Raw genomic sequence first — 16186 nt, 5'->3', positions numbered from 1 at the left:
GGAGTCATGGCGGTTTGGATTATTTACATCGAAGTCCAACACTGATGCGCATTGGGAAAGGAACATCGCGCCAACGTTAAACGTTACGGGGAACTTAAATGTTGGTCTACGTTGACCTCCTGTGTCTGTCAAACAGCTTGTTGTCATGGTAACTAAACCTTCGAGTGGCCCTTGGTTTCCACGTGCTGCTCTCGTCTCCCCTGACCTTAACTTTACATAAGATGATCCCTTCTAAAAGCTGAATGAATGGGATTAGCTGATGAGGAGATTACACTGGTGAGTAAAATAGGGAGGAACATTGGCCCCCAGCATCTCAACGCAGACGTCACTGTGCGGGCGCAGGGCCGTGTGAATTGATTAGGGGAGGACTTGTTTGTCAAGCTGTTGGCGTTTCACCCTCCGCTGCGTGGATAAACACTCGGCACTCGAGAGAAAACATTCCCGGCTTTCTTTCCGAGCCCCTGTGTGAGTTCCTCTCGCAGCATGGGGGTCTCGCTGTCATCGCTCCATTCTGAGGCGTCAGCTGTGCGGAACACGACTTCATTGCCACCATCAACCAAACGGCTGCCTTGAGTGCACTGCACCAATTAAAAGGCTGACGTGATGAGAGGGAGGAAGGAGGGGAACATTTTAAATAGACCATAGAAACATATTTTCATAACTCTGCTCAGTTTTTCCTTACAACCTTGTAATTTCTGGTGTCTGGGAGCAAAGCTGAACTGCTCGCATCGACATTTGGCACTCCGGTCTCCACCACAGAACACGCTCTATAGAAACGTCCTCACACTCGACGGTCTGTGGCGAGGCATGAATGCACGCCGCGGCTGGTCCCCGTGGGCCTCAACCTGCCACACGGTTTCTTTGTTCCCGCCCACCAGCACGACCTCAGTGGACAGAGCCGTTCCTTCTGCTCGCCCGTGTCGTGACACAGTGGTTCGTTGCGTTGCGATTGGACGAGGGCCGCTTGCGTGGCGTCCATTGGGTTCTTTCGGCAACAAGCTGGTAACTCAATCTCCAGAGAGGGAAGGAGAGAGGGCCAATGGCATCTCCAGGCTAAAAATACAGCCTGCCGAGGCTGACGTAATGCAGCAGCTCGGAGCGGAGGCCTAAGTAATTGGGTACATGAAATGTGGACCCACAGCCCCTCAGTGGACTGATGGGCGGGCGTGTGTGTGTGTGTGTGTGTGTGTGTGAGCAAGGAGGGCTTGAAAGACATGGGGAGGGGGGAACAGAATAGGAAAAACATGTTTTATGACCTCCGCAGGATGTGAAAGATGATACAGAGATTGTGTGTGTGTGTGTAGTTGTGGAAGGGGGTGTTCTTATCCATCCATTAACTACATTAGTCCTGTGCAATTGTGCGTGTGTGTGCTTTAACGAGCTAAATTAATCCATAAATTATGTTAAACTGAGTTATTTTCATTCACCACCACAGCTCTCCAACAAGACCACTTCCTTGGCTTGGAGTACCAGATACCACAGCGAGACACACTGCTTTTAAAAAGGCACGGGTTCATTCTGAATATTCAACAAAGCAATTAAAAGACAACACAAATAGCACATGGTACTTACAATGTTGTATAGAAGGAAAAAGGTTTTAAGTTTGCAGGACTAATACAGAAACACTGAGTTGTTCCTCCTCCCCATCACTCCTTTGCTCTCTCCTCCCCTCCTCGTCACAGTATCTGTGGCGTTTACATTAGAAGGCAGCTATGTTTATGGAGGCCCGACTGTGAGGGGGAGGGGATGGGACGACCGAAGAGACGAGGAGAAAGACTAAACAGGAGAGGAGGACGAGCAGAGGACAGGGGAGGAGCCAGATCAAAGTTTATATGCAGCTCCAATTTTACCGCATGAAATTTACTGAAATCTACTTACACACACACACAGATTCAGGAGCTACTGACACAGCTGTCGGCTATATAGTTTTACGCTCGTGTAAAAAACTACTTGGTTATTTTTACATCAGAAAGCTTTTTTTTGCGTTTAATTAGTTTCAAATGTGTTGGGAATTCAGAATAACATTTCAATAAAATCAGAACATAGAGATGCTTCTTAACCCTCCTGTTACCTTTGGGGTCAATTTGTCAATTTGTCAATTTGGGGTCTCGAAATAAATGACATCATTTTTTTTTGCTTCATATTTCATGACTTTTCCTAATTTATTATATATATATATATAAGAAATATCAACTTTTTTATTTATTTAAAAGGCTGTTTAGGTATCAACAAACAAACATAAAGTGACACTTAAACTTGGGAAACAATATTAATTCTAATAATTTTCTGGAATTTTTAATTGCTGGGGTCAAATTGACCCTACGGGTAAAATATGTGAGTACATTTGAAGGTAACAGGAGGGTTCATTTGGATTTTCCCGTGAGTAGACTTCCATGCATACAGAAAACCCCTCGTGTGCTCCGTGTACGTCAGGGGGGTGCCGTCTCAAATCCAACGCAGCTGCTGTGCACGATCTCAGCAGACGACCGCGTCGCTCGGCTCGTTTGGCGATTTCACTTTGAATCGCTCGTGAGGCGGACGATACGCCACCGTTCTCTTCCTTTTGCTCACGAGCGTGGAGGGTGTGATGGTTCCACTCAACTGTTGGATCATTACGAGTCCACCATCTCATGAGTCAGCGCACTGCATTTTGACACTCGTCAGTGTCAACGCACCAATGCACTCAAAAAAGCAAGCGTGAGTATTAGGGATGCGCCGAGTTAGCGGATGGATTCACGTAACATCCGGTTTCGCAAAGTTAGCGGAAAGAACCACGTGAAACAACATCCGTTTATCAAAATAAGATGTCGACAAATCATACACAAGTGAACAATGAACTGATTTTGTATCTTTAGAGATCGTTTCTGAGATTTAGCTTAAATTATGCTAACATTAAAACATGTTTACTGTACCAAGGAAGAGTTTATAAAAATAAGTCAGATTTTTGCATGTTAAGAAAAGTCCTGTATATAGATTTCCCCAAGAGTTCCAGGAAATGAATGATGCAGATGTGTTCCATACATATCTGAAATCCCCTACACTGGCAATCAATCAATTTTAATGTTTGAGGTGCTTTATATATCTTTTTCCTCATAGTCCCAGGCAATGACTGATGCAGATGTGTTTAAGACAGTCCTGACTTCCATTACTCTGGAGATCAAACATATTTACTGTCGCAATTAGGAGATTTTTCAAATTAAATGTCCTAAATTTTTACGAGAAATCTGTAATTTATTTAATGTTTGAGGTGCTTTATATATGTATTTCCTCATAGTCCTCATAGCAATAATGCTACACAATAAATAGAATGCTTCAATCGACACCGTGATCGGTGATCGGTATTATCGGATCGGCAGATACTGATTTCAGTGATCGGCACCAAAAAACCTGATCGGCGCATCTCTAGTGAGTATGAAAGAGCATAAATTCAGACACAGCACTGGCTAATTGGAATCAGGCAACATGAGGTACGACACACATCAACGCACGTTGATTTTATGATCAGCTGAAGCACTAAAAATACAATATTTTGAGTTGGCACCGGGCTTTGGAGTAGAACGCAATACGTTAGAGATGCACCGATCAGGTTTTTGGTGCCGATCGCCGATCACCGATAATACCGATCACGGTGTCGATTGAAGCATTCTATTTATTGTGTTGCATTATTGCCTAGGACTATGAGGAAATACATATATAAAGCAACTCAAACATGAAAGAAATTACCGATTTCTTTAAACATTTAGGACTTTTACTTTGAAAAATGTCCTAATTGATACATTAAAATTGTTTGATTGCTATTGTAGGGGATTTCAGATATGTATGGAACACATCTGCATCATTCATTTCCTGGAACTCTTGGGGAAATCTATATACAGGACTTTTCTTAACATACAAAAGTCAGACTTATTTTTATAAACTCTTCCTTGGTCCAGTAAAAATGTTTTAATGTTAGCATAATTTAAGCTAAATCTCAGAAAAGATCTATAAAGATACAAAATCAGTTCATTGTTTACTTTTATATGTTAGTGTTTGATTTGTCGACATCTTATTTTGAAAAACGGATGTTGTTTCACGTGGTTCTTTCAGCTAACTTTGCAAAACCGGATGTTGTCACTTAAATCCTTCCGCTAACTTTATCAAAACCCTCTTAGCTCCCGATCGAATGTGTTTACCGTGAGCATCTCTAGGGGCAGACATGTGAGAGTCGGCTGAGTCGACCCAGAGATTCAACTCGGTGGTGAGGATCCCCTCGTTGACCTCTGACCTCTGCGGCCCTCGCCGGGCGCATCGTCTCCGTTGCGGTGCGCGGCGATTGAAACGTCTGATAGTTCTCGCAGATGTTATGTCATCTGATCGGCCGTTTTGAGAACGCCGATCAAAACCGATAATGGGAATATCGGCGCCGATCAGATCGGTGCATCCCTACAATACGTCATTGCTGTTGCATGTGTTGATGACTCATATTTACCATTCATTTGTCTTCAAGCAGTCAGCTGACACGCACAGCAGTAATCCAGACTCATCTCGAGCGCCATCGATGAAGGAGATTCAAGCATTTCACAGTTAGCACGAACATGTTTTAACACAAGGTCAGTGTCACGCTGTCGGCCTTCAGGGATCCGCCACACCGAGCGAGGCCTTTGTCATTTTCAGCAATCAGCTGATAAAAATAAATTTCCTCTGGGTGAGACCGGTCATGCCGTCTCCTTGGCGACTCGAGGCCGACGCCGTGGCGAGACGACTTGTTTTCACACGCAACAAAAGACAACGCTGCAGGTTTGTCCGTCATATTTATCCAGACACACGCAGCTCATTCCCCCCTCGAACACAAAAGCCTTTTATCCTTCTAAATATATTCCAGGTGTGAGGCACGGTGAAGGTCGCTATTCAACGGCAAAGATACGGGAAGCGACTGTCGGGCAACGTCCTGAAATTAGATCCACTGTCAATGTTTTTAGGCATTATCTCGCTTCGACTTGCCGTGGAACAACATAGTGTCACCGTCAGATACCTCATGTGTATGCAACACGTTCGATAGAGACAGGTGATGGCATAATATGTGTGGCAGACATGAGATACGGTCACACGGGTTACAGCTGAAGATTTGAAGAGGACAAACTCGTTCCTGTGACGAATGTTAAAACAGATAACAAACGAAACCCAGAAGTCACACGTGCCATGAAACCTTTGCATCTGCTACACAACCAAGTGTGCAATGCTGACGACTAGGGTTGGGTATTAAAACAAATAATGTCAATACCAGGACCCTTAATGTGATAAGGAAACCGAATGAGTCCTTCATTCGATTCCCGTCATGTGAGAGCAGGCTCCGTGCTCCAGCTGGCCAATCGGCGCCGTAGGAAATACTTTCTCCCACACTTAGCTTTTTTTAAATCTCTCAATAAGTTTTGTTTTTCAGAATAAATGAATAATGAAAATATCTTATTTTTCTCAAATGATAAAGCTGCAACGTCCACTGCGTTTGAGATGTAAGTTAAAGAGTTGGTATTGTATTCCCAGGCCGTCTCCCATCCAAGTACTAACCAGGCCCGACCCTGCTTAGCTACCAAGATCTGACGAGACCGGGCGTCACCGGACTGGTGTGGCCGGAGGCGATATTTCATTCCACGGTTAGCTTTTTCAAAATCTCTCAATAAGTTTTGTTTTTCATAATACATTAATGTGGCCCCACGGCACAGAGCTCCTGCAGCTTTAAACACTGATATTTCAGTCAGTTATTATACAACAGCTCAGCTTCCTGCCAGGAGTAAATCAAACAAGCCATGTTTCAGTCATTAAATATGCAAAACCCACCTGAACCCTTTCAAGCTGTCACACTTTACCTGACAAATCATTTAAACAAAGAGACACTTAGTGCTGCCATTAAAGCGTTTTAGGCAGAAACAAGAAACACAGGTTCACTGAGGCTGTGCCCCGTGTCAGTGATACACAGCTCACGCAAGGGAGAGGTCATTAAGGTCAGGGCTGGCCTTAAGGAGCCGGGGGACACGGTGGCAGACAGATATTGATTCCATACAAACGTGTGATGCTATATGTCTTCACCACATACACACAGACAAACCCAGGCTAAATCTAGATTACTTCTATTTTGCAGAGAATCAGATGCTGGCTGATTTGACATGAGACACACAAACAAATCCCAAATGTGCTCATCGACGTAAAGCCTTGAGACTAGAGGATTAGCTCGGACTACGCTCCAGGAGAAGATGGACACTGGCAACACTCAAGTTTTCCATCTGAAATGGAACGATACCCAACCCTCGTTGCATCATGGTTCGGCTCTCACTGCACCAGACGGCTCCAAAAGTATGAGATTACGCTGCAGGAAATCTGTGAACATCCGTCTGTTGGAGCAAGGAGAGAGGGCAACCGGCTTGATGCATTAGGAGAGGCCAGGAGGCCATTAGACAAACCTCCTTAGAGACGGAGCGTTTGTTTCCATTTGTGTCACAATACAAACAGAAACAGGGTCGTCGTCCCCCCCCGCCCTGACGCAGCTTTATACAATTAAGTGTTCAGGGACTCAGTGGAATAATGATATTACGAAGAAATTCTGGGACTAAGATCAATGGAGCAGATAGACAGTATTCATCTGTCCTTCTCCCCATGAACACATCGTGCCACGCCCCACTGACGCTGGGGAGAGAAGAACAGGAAGCTCAGCAGCTCCTCGCTGAATATCTCTAGAAACCATCGTTATTTAACAATATATTTAACAACTATTAACTGATTTATCAAATCAGTAAATGAGCAGACTAATCTGATTAATCACTTTACAGTACAATAACATAGTCATAGTTAATTCAAACATTGTTTGTTTCTTTTTAATATAAATTATAAATGTAGTGTTGTTGGTCAGAAAAAATTAGCAATTTGAAGACATCGTTTTTGATGACTTGAGCCGACGTTTTAAATAAAATAAATTTTGAGGAGAGATGCCTGTTTTTTATGCAAATAACCGTGATAGATCACAATAACGAAGTCCAAAGATAACTAAAAAAAAATTTGAGAAAGTTGCGAGACGGCTGTGAAAAAAAAGAATGGAACCTTAATTTTAATTATAGTTCTTAGAAAGAAAGAATCTGAATCGGCAGAAATCAGCCAACATGTAATCGGTGCATCTCCTATTTTGAGACATTTTTCAGACAAATGCATCAGCTGTGGAGGAAATGAGGGAAACTTTAACCGGCTTTAATAAACAGGAATTTAAAATCATGTTTAAAACTTCAAGAGTGGCATATTTGTAATGCAATCATTTTAACAAGTTAAGCTCTGGTCCAAAGAATAAAGCCTCATCTCTTGGTTATGAAAATGAACAACTACTCGCTTGCTGCTTTGCTCTGGAAAAAGGATCAAACATAGATTGACTGCGAATCGAGGGAAAGTAAAAATTAATGACAAAAACATCGTATCAGTTTACTCTATTAGCACCCCGGAGTGTGTGTGTGTGTGTGTGGCGTTTCAACATCAATGTGCTGCTCCAATATTTCCTTCCACTACAGGAAGCCAAGAGGGACAAAAAGCAACGGGCTTCCGATTCCCAGAGGTGCCGTGTAAGTGTGTCCTCTGCATGTTTAAAAAGTCAAACTCAGCCAATTAGATCGCCCTCAACAAGCAGAGCGGCTCCCTACTGAAGGTGGACAAAGAGTGATTGAAATATCTCAATTATCCATCTTTTTTCCTCCCAACACAGCAAATTAATTATGCTGAACTTTTAAAAGATGAATGTGTGTCTTCATTTTATTAAAGGCCCTAGTACCCCATTCAGAGTAATTATTCATGTGATATTTGCCGCCTTAAGCAGCTGATACCGTTCCCACATGACCCTTCATGAAGGGGCTTCATGGAAATACTTTATTTCAGTCTTAACCGAAACTTTACCCTGAACGAAGTTATTTAACTTGGTGGGATAGCACGGCCTGACTCCCACAGCTGGTTCCCTTCACTGACATCATGGATATGAGGCATTAGTCAAGGACAGCTCATAGGGAGGTCACTTTTACAATCCATCTGGTAGCACACGAGACATTCAGACCAACGTCATTCAATCCACTCCTAAGCAGAATATTGACCGGAAGACAAAACATCATTGGGGGCGGCTAAATGAACCCTCGATATGAGGAACCCTGACGCCTGTGATCATATGGGCCGGGTGCCGCCCGTGTGTGAAGTCAGAGCACAGAACAGCACACTGGAGCATCTTGAGAGTAAAACAGGAAAGCTCTGGCCTGGGCAGGACCGCTACTTAGGCTAACTACTTCCTGTCCTGAGCGATTAGAGAGCAGGCCGTTCCTCACTTGGTAATGACACACATTTAGGACGGCTCCACAGGCACAATCAATGACATATCTGTGCGTCAGGGCGAGCCGATACAGGGAGAGGGAAAGTGGTTGTAGACATCCATCAAATACTTCTCACACTCTCCTGTGTGTGTGATGTTGAATGTAAAGAGTTTAAAGAGCATTTATTCACGTCAGAGACGGACGTGACGACAGTATCTGGGCTCTTCATCTCGCTCTGTGTAGAACCATCTTTCCCCTCAGCCCAACAGAACCATATCCTTTCAAAAACCCTGAGAGGGCAGGAAGACAGAAATGCAAGGAAGGCACATGGGAGAAGGCGCATAAAAAAAGCCCAGAGGAAGTTCAGCATCCTGTTTTAAATCACGTCCGTTTCCCAATGAAACCTGCGCTCCATTGTCAAAAACCGAAGCCATCTCCCAGCGCACGTCATCTTCACGTCGCAAAAAGTACAGAGAGCTCAAAAAGCTGAAGGTTATCTTGAAAATAATAGTTCAGGGTTCTTACACATTTTGACCAATGGATTTCCAGGACTTTTCCAGGACTTTTCACCATAGTTCCATGACCAAACTGAAATCTCGGTATAAACATGAAACATTTAGAAAATGTTGCGTATTGAGAGCGTACGCCGGCTTATATTTTGAGCATTTTTTTTTTTTAAACATTAATTATTTCAAACTCGGCGTGAATTTAACACATTTCCATGACTTTTATGATTTATGTTTTTTTCCCATGACTTTTCCAGGCCTGGAAATTACCATTTTAAAATTCCATGACTTTTCCAGGTTTTCCATGACCGTACGAACTCTGATAGTTGCTCAGAGGAAACACTAAAGTCACTTCTCGTTGAACATTATAACCGTAGCTTTCTGTTTCGTAAGAGGCGCCTCAGGGGGAGAGAATACAAAAAGAAACTGTTTGTTCCTTAAAAAATACATTTGCTACATGATTTGCGCAAACAAATTGGAAGTGAATGCGGGCGGATGACTTTCGGCGAGTCACTTGTGAATATGTAGGTCATCGCAAATACAAATCACTCATTTTCTCTGACATGCAGGGAAAGTTCTTTTGCGGCCGGCTGGTGGTACTTCAGGCTCCCAACTGGAAACAACCACATGAACTATCAAGAGTCACACTGGACCAATTAGTTCACTCAAGTTCTATTTATGGAGCGTTGACCAGTCAACACAGACGGACCTGGTTCAGAAGCCACAGGAAGGGGAACAATGTGTCCTTCAAGGGTTCCTGTGGATGAGTGAGCCGTGCTGCGTGGCCAGAGGAGCGGATTGGGTCACACACTAAGGAACGGCTGCCGAAAGAAGTTTGAAATATAAATTATCCACAAAACATTCTTCGATGACGTTGGAATGAGGGGGGGGGAGGGAGGAAAGGAGGGAGTTGACAGAGAGGGGGAGGTGGATGAAGCAGGCAGCAGAGAATCCAGCAATGACCAGAGAACAACATGCCGAACACTGAAAGTCATTTCCTGCTTCATCGACAAACTTTGATGGAATTGTTAGTCACAACGGGAAGGAGAGATGGAGCGAGAGAGCTCAGGCCCTTCTCCCTCCACACCACCCCTCTCTCTCTTTCCCTCCCATTTGCTCCCCAATCCAGTCCCTCAGCTGTCTTTTGTGAGGCAAAGCAGAGCCAGTGCATCTCCCACAATGCAACTGGAACAACACACTCGCCAATCGTTTACGTTTACTCGCTACTCGCGCTGCTAATGCCATGACTTGCTTTTTCAGTGGTTTGCACAATTAGCTAAAAGGTGTTGTTCCCATCTGCAGGCCTGACGGGCTTGAAGAGTCAGACTCCAGGGGCGTGGAGTTCACCATTATCGTACAAGAAAACCTTTCCACCTCAACCGTGTGTAGAATAACAATGCATATGCATTTGAGTGAAACATTGAGAGCTTAAGCACTTACTGTAAACCACAGTTTACCAGATTTAAATGCAATGCAACTTGGGAATAATCCCTTGAAATCCAATAAATCTCCCACCAACTAATGTTGTTTGTGCAATCGTTGTTTTTCGCATCTAAATGCAGGAGTGATGGTTGGAAAGGGGCGATGAAAGGATCACAACAGTGGGGGACCGGGAGGTGGTTAAACACTGCTCTCCTGGAGGGGAGCGGGGGGGAATGGCAGCAGCGCTCGCTGCCGTGATCAATAGCTAAGTGCCTTCCTGGCATTTGTCTATTTAATCCATTATCGAAAAGGCCATTCGAGTCTGCAGCGTGGATGAAAGAACTGCGGCTCACAGGAAGAGTTGAAAAATAGATGCAGGCTACATGTTGGCGAGACACACCCACCCACCTCACGTGTGCACCAACACTGACGGGAACGCCGTCGCCCAGAGGACGGCCGACTCGCACGGCCACATTCTGCTTCTGCGTGCAACACCGCAAGTCTGATAGGAAAACAAGGCGGCAGACTCTCAGCCTCATGGAGCGCCATTAAAGAACAGATCCTTCGTTTTGGAGCGCGAGGAAGGACAGAGAGAGATTTGTCATTGCACCAGGATGTCCTTTCAATGGGAGGCTGACGCATTGCCAAAGCTCTGTAGCTTCTCCCAGCACCGCGTACACGTGCATTTGCACAGTTACAGTGTCTATGTATAACCACCACGGCCACGCAGACGGCGGTACGTGAGGACTGAGCGGCGCTGTCACCGGCTGGGAGGTCTGGAGACGGGTCACTGGGAAAAGAAATATGTTGGCTTACTATCGTCTTTAATCTCACAACGCAGCTCAGTTGTTTGCAGATTGTTTCCTCTCACCTCAGATTTTAAACAAACACATCGCCTGGCGTTGGTTTTTACCAGAGGGTCACTGAAAACTCACGTTTACGGTATTATTTCTTTGGACAAATTTGAATCGAGAGCTTCATTTATTCCGTCCCAAGCGATCCAAAAAAAAATCGATATTTTCTCTGCGACCGACAGCACTTCATTGCCTGTTCCAAATGCTAAATATTGTGCGTGGCCTGAATAGTGTACGGTTCCCTGCAGTGTGTGGCCATGTGGAAAACCCACGTTGTCGACGGGTTAATGATTACAACGGGAAAAAACAACGTGTTGACTCAGGGCAGGAGGGAGATGGCCGTCGAATGAAATGTCCCCACACTCACTTTGTGAAACCAGTGGAGAGGCAACAAGACGCCCTCAAACGCTCACGAGCAGCTCGACCTGAGATCTGCTTCTCGTTAAGAGGCTGGAGTACCTTCAGGCACACGGCACCGAGCTCATTTAACTGCAGTAAAAAGGTGGAAGTTGAAGAACAGTAACCACGGCTGGGATTACAGTATTTATATTTCAATAAAACAATGGAATTATCATGTCCACCCATGTCCTGTGATTTTACTTTGGTGCAACAACAGCCAACCACGGTCATCAAATCAACACGATTGTCAAACAGCCGGAATCCATAAAAGACAAATAAAGGTCATCAGCAGATAGCTACATCCTTCAGAAAAGGAAACTTGGAAAACAATTGAACAACTTCCTTCACGCCACGCTATTGTCGACTCGTACAATTTCAAACACATGAAGCACAAATGTATTCTACAACAAGAAAATACACAAATAGCCACCGCTGAGAGACTTCCCTCACACGACACCTCAGAGGAGGCGTCGTTACCACAGAAGGTCGTACCCTTCAACCAACTGAACAAAAAGAGCAAACACAACTCAAACAATGGATAAGGCCTCGAGTGACGTGGGAGGACCGATGGATTCATGGCGTCCCACACGCGGCGGCGGCAACATGGCACTCGCCGAGCATCGAGGCTGCTCAGCGGCACGGACGACCACAGAGGACAAAGACCTCAATGATGTGGCGCTCCAACAGGAGAGCTGAAAACGGGACGGTGGGCAGGGAATAAAACCTTGGAGCGCTGCAGGAACGCAGAGTGTTCGAGCGCCATCAACACGCAACGCTGTCACTCCCAAAATCGTACCGCCGCTAGTGAACGTTCTCCTGCCTCCATGAAGCAAGGCAGTGTTCAAGAGGCTGGAACAGAGGACCCTTATGCTTACTGTCACCCAAAGTGTGTCAAGTGCACGACTGCAGCTACAGAACAGTGCATGATGCAGTGTGTGTGTGTGGGGGGGGGGGGGGAGCTGTGTATGGTTTCTTTATACCTTTGGTTACTGACCCATATACACTGCAGGGTAACAAAGAGGAATATTAACCCCTGAAAGGAAAGTCCACAATCTCATGGAAACTCAACAAAAGGTCCAAGACAGACAATTACTCATGATGTCATCTACACAATTAGAAAATGCTTTAAACCAAACAGGTTTCCTTATATCTACAGAGACAGTAATGCAGCTCGTTCCCAACCTCTAGTTTCAGACGCTTTCTCTGTGTTCCATGCAGCTTTCTTCTTTTTTTAAGTTGGAGAATGTATGTTCTTTGCTCTGGCGAAACAGTCAGTGCGTTTGCATAGAAGTGTGGCATTTACTTAGAATCTCATTTCTCAGAATGGTAAAAAAGAAAGAGGTATTTATTGCCCAACAAATATGAACAGAAAACAAGTCTGCCATTGACACACGGTAAAGGGGTCATGAGGTCAAATGAATGGGCCTTTATTACTGCCAACCACATCCACTCTATAGCAAATGGATTGCCTCTTGAGTCTGAAGACTCACGTGGACTGCTGTCATTTCCATTGTGTCAAAAAGAGTCGATTAAAAATAAGATCACGTCTGTTTATTACACTTTAGATCTTTGGAAACCAGTGAACTGCTCTGGCCTCTGCATGGCAGCAGCATACATACATACATACATACCTAGTTTCTCCACGAGTTTGAGCATGACTCCGCCGATGTGGATCTCCCCAGTTACCCTCAGCGACACGTCCCTTTTGAGGTCAGTGACGTGCATCTTCAGTTCCCACGTCCCGTCGGCGTAGCAGCCATCGGGCATCCGGATCCCGTCCAGCGCCATCCTGCCGAACAAACCCACAGTCAAGACGGGAGAAGGTCCAGCTGAAAGGTCGTCTCACCAGAGTGAAAAGAAACCGTTTGACCCTCTGGAAAGGAATACATGCGGCGCAAAGCCCAGGCACTACATGAACCCAGAGAGACATTAAGCCGAAAAGAGGCGCTATTTCACTTTGGGAGGCGTGTAAATGAACCAAGTAGATGTACTTGTTGTTCTTGAGCAGTGCTTTACTGCTGCACTTTCATTTATAAATACATGCTTCTTCTCCCGGGAAACTTTACATTAATACTCCGCTGCATTTAAAGTAACAGACAGCTGTAGTTGCTTTGTAGATTAAGATCTTGATTGATTTGGGCACCACCTAGACAGCACTTAGGAAAAATAGTTCTTAAACATAAAATAATCAATGCTTGCCAATATACTATGACAGAGCTAAGGGGATGGACGATACGACAACAGAAGATGTGTGTGCCATCAGACATGTTGCCATGCTGGAGTGCTGTCGCTGCCCTCGTTACAGGGGCTCTCCAGCAACAGCACATCCAAGTCACTGGAACGACTCAACCTGCAACAGGTGTGCGATGTCTGCAAGAGTTTGGCAAAGTCTTAAAAAGTAACTGTGATGGCGTCACATAGATGACATCAAGGTTCCTGTATGTCACCTTGGAGTGGGAATACAGATGAATCATAAAAAGCCAAGCGGGACTTCTCCAAACACGATACAAAACTAAATCAGAGGCAAGACAGTAAACAAAGGTTTCATGATTTGGTGGTTAGAATACAAGTGGTTTACTATTGATTTTCCGTCTATAGATCAATACATATTGTATTTATATTACATTCCCAGCCCATTTTAACCCATATGATTAAGTATATTTCTGCTGATCAGTACAAATATGAAAGCAACTGTTTTTTTCCATTCCACTATTGCTCCTTTCGCTCTCTTCATGTATGACGTACTTCCGCCAACAGTTGCACACGGTTATGAAAACACGACAGTGGCGGCAGATGAGACACGTTAGCTCACGAGAGCCCATTTGACCCTCACGGGACGGTTTGAAAAACGGGATGACGGTGAACATCTTCCTCCTCCTCCTCTTCCTCCTTGCAGGGCACAAGACGCGCCCTGTTGTGTGAAGTCACCGCCAGAAAAAAAAGTTACATGACCGTCTGTCATTCTCAGAGCTGATGGAGTGTAATCAATAAAACGCGCAAACAAAAGGCTCGCGGCCCACGGCGACACGTCCAGCAAGGACCGTCGGCCGCTGTGAGCTCCGCTAAAGAGCCGCTTCACCTGTTAAATCAAGAGAAACTAACGGTAAAGGCACTCAGACAAATAGGCGGCGGGGCGCGAGCGGCGGCTCCTCGGCTGCACGCGCACTCCGCAGTCGGTCGCGAAGCTTTAAGTTCACAGCAGAAAGTGACTTCAAAGGAGCCGACCGACCCGCTACAGAGTTGCTAAATGAAGCGCGGGTTGAATGTAGCGAAGCGGCTCGACGACGAAACGACACCGACGAGAAAACATGTTCATATTTCATAGCGGCGAACTAGCAGCAGCTTTGAGGAGGAACATTTAAATCTGTGCGCTCACCTTCACAAAGACGAAAAGAAAACAGGAACACGGTCGACTACTCGGTGCAGAACAAGTCCAAGATGTCCCCCTCTTCAAATCATGTATTCCGTCTTTTTCAGACAGTAAAAGGCGGAAAGAAATCCCCGAGGAACTCGCTGGAGAAGTGAAGTGTCCCGAACAGTTCCCCTGCAGGCTTCGGCTTAATGGAGTCCAGCCTCTCTCCCCCCTCCCTCTTTCCAGCAGCACATGACGTCACTGCTCCAGTCCCACTTTTCCTTTCAGACTGGGAGCTTTTCTGGTCCCCTACTGGCCCCACTGTCACCTCTCACACACACTCTCACACACACACACACACACACACACACACACACACACACACACACACACACACACACACACACACACACACACACACACACACACACACACACACACACACACACACACACACACACACACACACACACACACACACACACACACGTCAGGGGGAATTGTGCGTTACTTTTGCCCCTTTTTCTGGTAACAAGAGTCTCTTTTCACAAGTCATGCTTTAAAAAAATTTATATATATCTAATTATTTCCCCAGTAAATCGGTCTGGTATTTAGCATTAACATATTTTGAAATAGTAAAAAACAACATATTTTCCACTTAAAACAATCAGATGTACATGTGCCCCCCCCCCCCCCCACACACACACACACACATGGGGGGGGGGGGGGCGGGCTACTGAAATCCATAGCATTGCCTGATTTAGTTTTTTAATCTAATCTTTTTCTGGACTTTAAGTAGTGAGTACATGGTGGTGGCAAATAATAAACAATACTCTGGGCATAAAAGAGTGAAATACTTTTGCGAAAAACAGTTATTCAACTTTTTAATTCAATCTAAATTTTTGATTTGTGAAAAAGATAAATCAAGTAACTCAACCACAGCGTAGAGAACGGAGACAGCCTCGCGTCCACGTGTTTTATTACAGATGGCACCAAGCTGCAGAGCAACGTTCAACGCCGTGGATGATGGACCTCCAGCTGCCTTTTATGGCAATAAGGCAGCGCAGCCTTCAGCACCAGGGACCTCTGGGTCGTCGGCCCAGGGAGGAACGGCACAGCATAACAAGGCTCTCGGGTTTGTCACTTACAGTTTTATTATCTGAAAAGTGTCTCCAGAATCTCTCTTTCATGTGTTTCTACACTTTCCTCCTCCTATTTCAATGTAGACTCATTAAAAAAGAACAAAAAGCCCCAGTGGAAGACTGAGGTGTAGATATTAGCCAAATCTACTTTCATTCCTGATATGTTCAAGTAGCATGAAGAGCTGGTCCGGGCGGAGGTCTGTCAAAC

The 16186-nt window shown here is 45.0% G+C and overlaps 1 protein-coding gene across 4 annotated transcripts in view; it reads right to left on the bottom strand.

Moving 5' to 3' along the window:
• Positions 1–15022, bottom strand: part of fermt2 (FERM domain containing kindlin 2) — a 40537-nt gene extending 25515 nt beyond the window's left edge. For all 4 annotated transcript variants that reach the window (XM_056426139.1, XM_056426140.1, XM_056426141.1 and 1 more), the window contains exons 1-2: positions 14861–15022; positions 13116–13273 (exon numbers count right to left, since the gene is read on the bottom strand). In XM_056426139.1, the coding sequence (XP_056282114.1) occupies positions 13116–13272 (157 nt within the window). In that variant the 5' untranslated portion in view covers position 13273; positions 14861–15022. The remainder of the gene's footprint in view (positions 1–13115; positions 13274–14860) is intronic.
• Positions 15023–16186: the final 1164 nt, after the last annotated feature.

The sequence above is a fragment of the Pseudoliparis swirei genome, chromosome 11 (genome assembly GCF_029220125.1).
Source record: "Pseudoliparis swirei isolate HS2019 ecotype Mariana Trench chromosome 11, NWPU_hadal_v1, whole genome shotgun sequence".
Classification (NCBI taxonomy): Eukaryota; Metazoa; Chordata; class Actinopteri; order Perciformes; family Liparidae; genus Pseudoliparis; species Pseudoliparis swirei.
This window is presented reverse-complemented; position numbering and strand designations above follow the sequence as displayed.